At 41.5% G+C, this 11,434-nt stretch overlaps 1 protein-coding gene across 5 annotated transcripts in view; it reads right to left on the bottom strand.

The window, feature by feature from the left end:
• Positions 1-673: 673 nt before the first annotated feature.
• Positions 674-11,434, bottom strand: part of SSPN (sarcospan) — a 74,897-nt gene continuing 64,136 nt past the window's right edge. For all 5 annotated transcript variants that reach the window (XM_047868104.1, XM_047868100.1, XM_047868103.1 and 2 more), the window contains exon 3: positions 674-5,125. In XM_047868104.1, coding sequence (XP_047724060.1) covers positions 4,760-5,125 — 366 coding nt within the window. In that variant the 3' untranslated portion in view covers positions 674-4,759. The remainder of the gene's footprint in view (positions 5,126-11,434) is intronic.

Raw genomic sequence — 11,434 nt, 5'->3', positions numbered from 1 at the left:
ATACTGTGAGGCAGTTATGTTTTTCTCCACTGTACGAACGAGGAAGCTAAACATGAAATGGTGTGTCTAAAGTCACACAGCCGGAAAGTGGCAGTCAGATTTCCACCCCCTGAGACCTGCAGCCCTAACACTAAGGATAGGAAATCCACCTCAGAGAGTGTATGCTAAGTCATTATTCCTTTCTTTTCACATTCTACAAGCCTTTCTAACTAAATTAAACAGAAGGAACCACCACATTTTACAGTATAATCAACTATTTAAATTGCCTCAGAGTTCATAAGGAGTCCCTGCATTCAGATTTGAAATGGAATTAGGCCATGTGTTTTTCCATATAATTAAATGTAGGATATGATTGAATGTGCAGCACTCAAACGTGTGTTCCTTTCTCTAGGCCAAGCTTTACTTGACATTAATAGATATAAATTAAGAATCAGCATTCCAAGTACTTTTTGCAAGATCTTTTTTCAGCTCAGGCCTGGGGAGCGTTTATAACCTTGACTTCCACAGTGGGTGCAGGTACCAAAATAGAGACAGTCCCTGAATAAAGGAGTCAAAATGAGTATTAGTTCTCATCTATTCCAAAACCTAATTTTGGAAGTAAACACTAACCTGAGAGGTTTTTCTGTACACAAGTTCACGTGTAACGTACTGCAAAGCACATCCAAACACGGTGTTTTCAGAGATTATGAAAATTTTATTAACAAAGAAAATCTGCACATATGCATCTCCTTTAAAAATCACCACTTCATACCTGTAGAAAGCACTTTGTTTTCTATTCACTATTTCATCAATGGCAGGAAAATGAAATCACAACACCAAAATGCAGACCGATATTTCTGAAGGGGATAATCATTTGAGATAATCAAGAAGATAATCGAGAAAATCAGAAGAAAAGAATTAAGGTATTCATTGCCCAGGCTGAAACACTGAGCCTCCATCGAAACAAATGTTTCCACCACAAGTCAGTATATTAGGCCATCAGCTCTTTTTAACACTGTCCTGAATATTCAGTGTACATCTAAAATCATGACAGAGTTCTCTGAGTATAGTAAAAACTGATAGCCAGCATGATTTACAGAAATTAACGGCTCCATGGCAATAGTTGAGAGGTAATTACTAGAAAATGTGAAGGTATGTTTTGTGACAGGATAGGATTGGTTTTCAGGGCACCTTCTCAGTTTGTTTCTGGTTAAATAACTGCTCCACTGTTGTCCTTCAGAATCTTCCTTGGATAACCTCTACCCCACCTTTTACTAAAAATCTATAAACATATTCCAGATACAATGCATGCAAGAGGAGAAGTACAAGAATATTAAGAGATTCTGATGTCCTGCCCGTGAACAGAAAACACACACATAATGGGCTCTCGCTGTCAGAACACATGGCTATTGCAGCTGGAAACCCCTCCAAAGAGATCATATAGACAGACGTTTAATTCAAAGAGGGGAAAAAAGTCAGGCCTGTTACTTGACTACAGTTTCTAGGGCCTGGTGTAGCTATATTTTTAGGCTTGGCTCCAAGGAGCTGCCTCCACAAATTTGGACAGAGCGAGGGAGGCACAGATGGTGGTCACGTGAAGGCACAGACCGATCGGGTGGGCTTGGTTACAAAGTCTGTACATTTAGGCTGCTGTATTCCTCCTATTTCAAGTACTGCCAAGTCCCAGCAGTTTCCACTCTTTCCAAAGTCTTGATTCATTTAATTCTCCTGAAGGAGGTGGAAGAGGAGGAGGATTGCGCAAATCTTACTGTTTTATGGTTTAGAAGAGACAGTCACCATCTTGGCTCCTTGTCAGATTTTAAATGTAACATTTTGCTAAGTGTAAAGCTGTGTCTCTGTTCCTTTTCTGTTGCCGGTTATTGTAACTTCAATATTTGCAAAACACAACCTCAAAATACTTTAAATCCAGCGTAAAGCAGTTTGTTATTCATGCAACACAATTCTTACATGTATCAATACTCAGTGAGTTCACAGCACAGGAATCTTTTCTTGGTTTCTTTCCTTCTTTATTTATTTGTTCCTTCCTTCACTTATGATTATTTTTTTCCTTTGGAGATTTAAGAATGATTTAATTACATACATAATTATATATATATATATATATATATGTATATATCCTGATTATTATCAAACTTACTGTCTCATCCTTTTCTGGTTGCATTATTTAGAAAAAGAAACACATAAGCTAAAGTTATTCTACCATGTGAAATACCCTGTGAATTGTTTGTAAAACATTGAGCACCTTAGTGATGTGTAGACTTTTAATTTTCTAATATAAAACCGGTAGTGTTTGCTATAAAAAGGAATTCAGGGTGTGCTTCTAGTGGTGCCTGATTCATAGCAATTAGCATTAAATCATCAGTTTCTCTCTCTTTACAGAACAGCCTACAATATTTCAGATTCTCTGTCATTTTCTTCTTTATGTCAAAAACTGTCCAAATCAGAATGGATTCAGTTATTGTTTGTTTTTTTTTTTTTTCAGGTCATCATCCGGATGCTTGGTGTTCTCTCGATATAGTTTTTGCATGTAATCCAACCTCTGCTCCAGAGTCTTTTTTTTTTTTAATTTTTTTTTTCAACGTTTATTTACTTTTTGGGACAGAGAGAGACAGAGCATGAACGGGGGAGGGGCAGAGAGAGAGGGAGACACAGAATCGGAAACAGGCTCCAGGCTCCGAGCCATCAGCGCAGAGCCTGACGCGGGGCTCGAACTCACGGACCGCGAGATCGTGACCTGGCTGAAGTCGGACGCTTAACCGACTGCGCCACCCAGGCGCCCCATTATCCACTAAGTGTGAGTTCTTGGCCTGAGCTGGTGTGTAGGAAGGCCATTTTTTAAGCAAGTCAATACATTAAAAAAAAAGGTTTTAACATCTGTTAATCAGGTGTTTTATCTGGAGGACATAAAAGCTTTTTACAATTCTCCAACTAACTGACTTAATGTTTTCCCTTTTATTTGGATATTTATATTGTGTAGAAATTGACACTGTCATCACAACCAATGGAATTGTTCAACTATTTTCTAAGGCAAACAAGAAAATGATTTTCTTTTAGGGTAGAATTTCATGACTAGCAGAGTATATCAATAGGCAATGTGGAGAGGCAAATTCATCTCAATTATTATCTTGAATTTCTGATTTCAATAGAGCATGCTAAGAGAGAAAGATCTTGATAACATTAATGCTGCATGCATTTGCATTCTGAGCTCCTTCCTTAAAATATTGGTATTGTTCAGAACCAAGTAAGAGAGAAAAGACTCCCACCCCAGCGTGCCTGTGCTTTTTTAAGTCACAGTAACTTAAAAACAAAACAAAATAAAAATTACCTTCCAAGTCAATGGGCATATGCTCAAATAAGGACATCAAGACATTAGTTTAAGTCTCTAGGTTGACTGGATATAAATATCAATAATAGGATTGCATATCAGATGCACTTTTGTGAATGGAACACTTCGGCATTACCCAGTCTTCCTCAAAAGTACTTAGCTGCCAAGAGAGATACTTTATAACGTATCACAAATGTGCTATTTGTATAAACATTTCCCATTGCAAATGCTCTTGTTTTTGTTTAAATGAGTATTTTTAACCTGAGCTATTAATAAAAAATTTTTTTTCTTCTCCTTTGTAAAGCTTGGCTTTCAGAAGAAAGAATCTTTAAGCCTCCTCTCTTGTGAGAGTAATTTCTCCTAATGCCGATGGTGCTACATAAGTACAGACAGGGCTCATTAAGTAGGCTTCTGAGCATAATTATAATTAACAATTAGGTAGAAATTAGTTTTAATGATTTGTTTTAGATGGTAGAATAGAAGCATAATGTAATTATTTTTAAGCCTTCTACATCATTAAGAATACAACTACCACCAACTTTCAATTATTGAGAAGCAGACAATCATCCAAAGTATTTAGTAAGTGATCTACTTACAGAGCCAAACTAAGGGAGCTGAAGAGAAAAGGCCTCCACCCCAGCCCAGGTGCTGATAATTATTTAGCCTTTGCAAAGTCTCTTCCTTTTCTACTCTGACCCTTGAAGCTGTTTCATGCCTTGAAGACATCTCTACCAGGGAAAATCCAGAGAGTCAACCTAGTTGCTCAGCTCTCCCCCCTTTCTCCAAGGCATAGTGAAAGGAATGGGGGGAGGTGGGAAGTTCTGGAAACGACTGCAAAATTTAGCAAGTGGTCCTGAAATGCCAACGCACACTATAAACTGAACAGGAAAGAGGATTATATAAATAATGAATAAAATGAGTACAGGTTTTCCCCGCTATCCGAAAGTTTGCTCTACGCCGTTTTGCTTTAGGAAATATCTACATTAGCACCCATTTTCGCCAACCGAAAGAAATCTGAAGATTTCTGCTTCTACAAAACAGTGCTTTCGCTTTATGCCATTTCGGTTCACAGAAGTTTTCATGGGAATGCTCTATGTTCAGAAAGCGGGGGTGGGGGTAATCTGTACTAAGAAATAAACTCCAACCTGCAAAAATAAATGTATGCCATTCCTTCCCCGTTCAGTGTTCTTTTAATGTCTTAAAGTCAATTTGGATCTTATTTTCCCTGTAAGAATTTTTAAAAATACTATAGAAACCTGAAGAAATGCTCTTATTTCCTGAAAAATAGAAAAATATTCATTTACAACAGTGAATATTAGTTATTGTCAAAAGTTTTTTTTCTTCCTTTCTTCCTCTTCTTTCTCTTTTTCCTTTTCCTTTTTTGACCCCAGCTAGTCAGTGTGCTGTTTTCTCTCCCACCTTTGAGCGAGTATGTTAGACCTTTTGCTGCTGGCCTTCGGAAGCTGTCAGGGAGCACATTCGGACACCCACGTAAAAGACCTGGTACCTGTGTTTCCACATGACAAAACAGGCCACCAAGCACACAAGGCTGCAGACCAAGTTAAGAATCATTTGGATGAGTAAGAACAGTTTGAACGTGCCGGTGATGCTGGTACAGTCAGTCACATCCCTGTACACAAAGGTCCTGCTGAGCGGCTCTGAGGAGGGCAGTTTGCACTGACAGGCGTCGAGTGCTGTTCCACAGGTAAACTGTGTGAGCTGCGAATAGTGGTGGGCAGCGAAGGCCACGGCCAGCACGCAGACCATCAAGCCCAGGGCACTCAGCAGAAAGTACAAGAGCTGCAAGAAAGCAGAAGAAAACCTTGCCAGTTACAAAGCACAGTGGGTGACTATTGACAAAACTCATTAATAAAAGCTGGTCTTTTTCTTCTCTGGCAGGAAGCTCCCTGAAGGATGGGGCTGTTGTCTTTTCAGTAACGGAGTACTCGTGACATAGGAATGGTTCCATGTTGATTTGTTAGTGAAGCAATCCGTAAGCCCTGATCGTATTTTTATTTGCCATGTGGATGCGGAGTGCTTTGCATACACCAAGCCAACAATATTAGCTTGATGGTGGATACTTGTATATGGATGTAGCAAACTTTAGATGAATCCCAAACATGAGAGCCGTCCCTGAAAGACATGCCATGATTGTTTTGACCTCAAAAGCTGCTCATATGAAGATTGCAGAAAGGCTAGAAGGTAAATGAAAGGCTAGAAGGCAATGAAAACGCTGTATTGGCCAAAATTGGCAGTGATCGATCAACTAGCAACACAGGTTAATAAAAATGACCGTGGTCAATATAGTGGTTGCCAACCTGTGTCCAGAAATGCCAGAAGCCCCAGTAAGAGGTTGCTAGAAAAAAAAATTATGGTTCCAGAAGGTAGACGACTTGATGTCAGCTTCCTCACCTACAAGTGTCAACCCAAGTCCACCTCTAACCATCTAGTTCCTGAGTACAAAAATTAACTCTAAATGGCTCCTCAGCTGCTGAGGCTCTGAACACGTTGGCCTGTGTGATAGCCTTGTGATGGAAAAGTCTGGTTCAAGTTCCAACTCTGCTGCTAAAGAACCATGGAATCCCCGAACAAGACATTTAGCCTACACCTGAAATATGTTGATCAAAAATTGTGAGTGCTTGTTGACACAGTCACAACATAAACCATGTTACTTGACAAGAAGTGTTCTTGGGATTGTACTCACCTACTGGAAATGTTTCTGGTCCCACCTACTGAGGCTCTAGATGAGGAACAGAGTCCTCAACTGTCAGGACTAGTGTACTGAACCAAGTTCCTAATGTGAGATGTACATTACCATAGTCCAATGTTGTTTGTAGGGCAGTTCTCATGAATGTGAACTCCCCAAAGTAAGATTAGTTCTACTCATGTCCAGGGCTAGATTAAAGCAGCTCTGAAAAGATTATGCACTCTCTCTACTTCCAATGATATGTAGTTTAAAATAAAAACATATAGCCAAGATTATAAAATATGTGTACAAAAGTCCTCCAAATGAGTTATTCTCCACATGGTGACAATTTCAAGTGTTTTCAAGTCTTAAATATAGAATACTTAAAAATGTATTTTTTTCTTCTTGAATGTGGTGTGTGTGTGTGTGTGTGTGTGTGTGTGTGCTGGTGCCTTATCCATGTGTCTAGTTTGCTTGAAAGCTTGACTAAGGGCACAGGAAGAGAGTGGAACTGGTTATAGCCACTTTGTCTTAACATGGCTGCAAAGCCAAGGAGTGCATGGATTCTTTGCATGTCCTCATCAAAGATATCATAAACACACACAATAATCTTTTTCAAATCTCTTGAAGAATTGCCAGATGGAACTCAAGTTTTTTCATCCATGAAACAGGTAATTGAAACATCTTATATCTCAGGGACATAACAAGGATAACTTTTTTTTATTGTAATTTTTGGGGTTTTTTTTTAATGTTTATTTATTCTTTTTTTTTTTTAATTTTTTTTTCAACGTTTATTTATTTTTGGGACAGAGAGAGACAGAGCATGAACGGGGGAGGGGCAGAGAGAGAGGGAGACACAGAATTGGAAACAGGCTCCAGGCTCTGAGCCATCAGCCCAGAGCCCGACGCGGGGCTCGAACTCACGGACCGTGAGATCGTGACCTGGCTGAAGTCGGACGCCTAACCGACTGCGCCACCCAGGCGCCCCGATGTTTATTTATTCTTGAGAGAGAGAAAGAGAGAGAGAGAGCGCGCATGAGGGGGGTGAGGGGCAGAGAGAAGGAGACACAGAATCCAAAGCAGGCTCCAGGCTCTGAGCTCTCAGCACAGAGCCTGATGTAGTGGGGCTCGAACCCATGAACTGAGGGATCATGACCTGAGTCAAAGTCAGACGTTTAACTGACTGAGCCACCCAAGCGCTCCAACAAGGATAACTTCTATTCAATGTGTTTAGTCCTCCCTTGGAGGAAGGGAAGCAGATAAATACAAGGGGCACCATTAAAACATTTAAAAAGGAAATATTTAATTTGTGAAATTGAACACATACCCTAAATTTTTGTGACCATATTTCCTGCAAAAACTATAGTGCTTAGGCTAAAATGTAGGAGTTTTTTATTTTTGTGGGAACATTGGAGCAGAATATTTGAAATATTCTGGGTTGTTATGAAATATTCAGGCCTGACGATTGACTTCAAACTCCTGATACCAAGAGCCAAATTAAATCGTGCTGGTGGTGTTGTACATGTGTACCTACTGTAACTGTGTTTCCAGTGCAGGCAGCATGGACCTGGGAGCTATTTGCTTTGGGAACATGGGTACATTGGTGACTTTACCAGGAGGGAAGGCCCAAATTAAAGGGGTAATTTCCCACCTGAGAGTCATCTGCTTAGCAGAATGGCCCCAATTGGAGTTTTCTCTGCACATTTTATTGCCATCAATGGCTGGAACTGAGGAAGTCTTGTAATAACCCTCCCACCTCCAACACACACACACATCCTTAGCAGATTTCTATAACATTCATTGGGACACTATCTTGAGGCAATGACAATAATCCCTCCTTCAGTCTGTAAATAATTCGAATGGCTGCAAAAATATTATTCTCTCACACAATCATGAAAACCCATTTGCTGAAATGAGAATTTTGCCTGTTTTTTTTTAAATGTTTATTCTGTTTTTGAGAGAGAAAGAAAGAGCACAAGCAGAGAAGACGCAGAGAGAGAGGGAGACACAATCCGAAGCAGGCTCCAGGCTCTGAGCTGTCAGCACAGAGCTGGAAGTGAGGCTTGAACCCACGAACTAGGAGACCATGACCTGAGCCGAAGTCAAAGGGCTTAATCAAAGCCAATCAACTGAGCCACCCAGGTACCCCAAAATTTTGCCTATTTTTAAAAGATCTCCTTTTGGCTTAGATATTGGAAGATGTGCTCAAGACATTTAACAAGTGTACAAGCCGAGTGATGGTTATGAGCATAAATAGGGGAGCCAGACTGCCCGCTTTCAAGCCTGATTCTCCCCTTCTTAGCTGTGGGCCTGGAGCAAATTAATCATTCCCCTGCACACCTATGTTACTTCACCTTTAAACTTGGAATGATGATCATAATAGCCCTATGGTCATAGGCTTATTATAAGGATCAAAAGAGTTGATATCTGTGAAGGGCTTAGAGCTGCCTCTAGTACATAGCAGCACTGTTTAAGTATTTGTGAAATCAACAAACAAATTACTAGAGATGGAAAGAGCTGCCAGTTCTCAAGACTCTTAGGATATCAACTTTACGGGCTTTGTCTTATTCTCTGTCATGTGGGAGTAACAATCCAGGCTTGGCTTGTAGAAAAGATGTAAACATTTACACAGACACAGGGATTGCTCAATTTTAAGTGAGCAACTTAAATATGCTGGGAGCCCAAACAAAAGCCTTGCCCCTTAGCTCCTTGAATATGAATACACTTTCATTGGTGCCTAGCTCACACATTGTGATCCTGCATCTCCCACTCGGAAAGCATCAGGCCAAGTAAACAGGAGTGAACCACAGAATCAAATTTCTTATCCATGCGAAGACATAAATGTATACTTGATCCCCCAGGCCTGCGGGCTACATCTGCAACGCTGTAGCATTTCCCCAACCGCTCCCCCTCCCCCCCTTCACGGGCTTTTAATCCATCTGACAGCAACAAGCTTCTGGGTTAGAATCTGTAATTTAAAATCAAGTGGCTTGTTTTACCTACGCGGCACGAATAAACTATCAATGAAAGTGTTTACGATGACCTTGGGAATGCGAGCAAATATATCTTGATAAAAGCCTGGCTCGGGACGCATTTGTCTTGCCGGTGTCAGCCCGTGTGTCTGGCGCTCGGCAGCGGGCGGGGGCGCCGAGGCCCCCGGAGCTTATGTAACAGCGGCGCCCAGGCGCGGCTCCGCTCGCTCGCTGCCTCTAATTGGTACCCGGCTGCGGCTTCAACGCTCCGTGACTTTGGAAGGAGGGCGGTTCGGCTTCGATTTAATTACCTTCCCGGGTGGCAGGGGTGGTGAGGCTCGGCTGCCGCTCGCCGCGCAGGAGGGGGCGGCAGCAGCAGCCCAGGGGCCTTCGCGCTGTGGGCACGAGGCGAGGGCGCCTTAAATGCCCTCCTGGGGAATGTGCCCGGGAGTGTTTGCAAGCACATGAACCGGACACGTTTCTGCAAATAACCAAGGTGAGCCCCGAGAAAACAGGGCCACGGGGAAAGGCAGGCGGCCCAATCGGAGGCCGAATGGCCCGCCAAGGCCGCGGGCAGAGCCCCGGGAGAAAGAAAGAATGCGCCGGTGGTGTCGCGGGCCTGCCAGAGAGCGGACTGCGCTAGCCTCAGATGAAAAGACAAGTCCCGTGGCTATTGTCTCCAAGAAAAAGGGAGGGCGTGTGTGTGTGTGTGTGTGTGTGTGTGTGCGCGCGCGCGCGCGTGCTCAGGCTGCAGAGAGACGCAGTTAGCACCCCCTGACTGGTTGCCCTGGCCATCTGGGTCTTCCAACAGGAGAGAAAAAATCTTCAGCAAAGCTTAGGCCAGGGTATCCATACGCAGGCACTAAAATGCGGTAAGGCTAAGTGAGAAACACATCATGAAGATCCATTTCGCTCCTCCCCCCCACCCCCCATCCAATGGTGTGGAAACACAAGGAAAGTCTGCTGTAACCTGTTGTGCCTTTGGAAAACCTGGAGATTGACTGAAGCTCATTTTAGACCTGAAGATAATGTAGCGGGCACCTTAGAGAGCTGGCAGCAAGCATCACTAAAGGTCACATTCAGGAGAAGAGAAAAGTGCCTCCGTATTTGTCAATGTCTGTCACAGGTGGAAAAAAAAAAAAAAAGGTGGCTAATGAGATCTTCCTAGTAGGGAATTCTCAACCTGGCTGACATTGGCAGTGACTTTTTTATTTTATTTTTGCCCTTGCTCCTTATTTCAAGTGCAGATGTTGAGGTGGCTTTGGGGGGCTCTGCTGGGTCATCTGGAGGGGAAACGAGGTCATTTCACATAAGCTGATGAACCTAGTGTAGAGCACTTTTTACCTAGTGAAAGAGGTCCCTGTAATTTAACAGGCCATTTCTTATTAGGCTTCCAGGGTTTTTTGTTTTTTGTTTTTTTTAATTCATCACTAAGCCTTATTGTGTTTAGTGAGACCTCTACAAAAACAGTAAACATGGACTGATGTCTGCTCTCTCTGGCCTTCTTTAAGGAACACCTTCAGACAGAAAAATTGAAATTTCCAAATGTAGGTATATCCACCAAATTCTGTCGGTTTTTTTTTTTAAGAATCCATTATTTTTTTTAGTTTACTTATTTATTTTTTGAGAGAGAGAGAGAGCAGGGGAGGGGCAGAAAAAGAGGGAGAGAGAATTCCAAGCAGGCTCTGCACTATCAGCACAGAGCCTGATGTGGGGCTTGAACTCACCAACTGTGAGATCATGACCTGAGCGGAAGTTGGGCACTTAACTGACTGAGCCACCCAGATACCCCCATTATGTTTTTAATCAGAAAAGTTATGTCTAACTATTGGAGAACATTTCAGAATTAAAGAAGACACTACAAAATGCAGCTATCCTCCCACTACTCACAGATAACCATTTTTTCTATGCACTGAGAGCTATTTTTTTTTTAATTTCTGTAGGATCACACCATAGATTTTGTGTAGCCAGCTTTTTTTTGACTAGTTAATATAATGTGAGCACTTTTATTCCATTATTACCCTTTTACAACATGATTTAAATATATATACATATAATATAAGCACTTTGCTTTTTTATGTCAACCACTTCAACCATACTAGAATAAAAAACATCTTTTCTGCCTGTTTGTAATTTCTAAATAATAGAATTGACTTACTCTTATGCACTATGCTTTCTTGTGAACAAAGAAGTATCTAATTGTTATGTGCTTGGTTATGAAGAAAAAGTAAACAGTGTGAGTAGACCAAAAAAAAAAAAAAATACCCAACAAACGAATATTACAGAAAACATTTTGTTGTCTGCTACAAGTGGTTGAAAGAAAATGTAGGAATTTGATTTCTCCTAGCTCTGATTGCTGGGTTGGGTTTTTATCTCCCTGAACTCTAAAAGGGTGTGTCTATGTTTCCCTTTGGACTAGATTCTACTGTGCAGTGAAAATGCTGTGTACTT

Source organism: Prionailurus viverrinus, chromosome B4 (assembly GCF_022837055.1).
Source record: "Prionailurus viverrinus isolate Anna chromosome B4, UM_Priviv_1.0, whole genome shotgun sequence".
NCBI lineage: Eukaryota > Metazoa > Chordata > Mammalia > Carnivora > Felidae > Prionailurus > Prionailurus viverrinus.
This window is presented reverse-complemented; position numbering and strand designations above follow the sequence as displayed.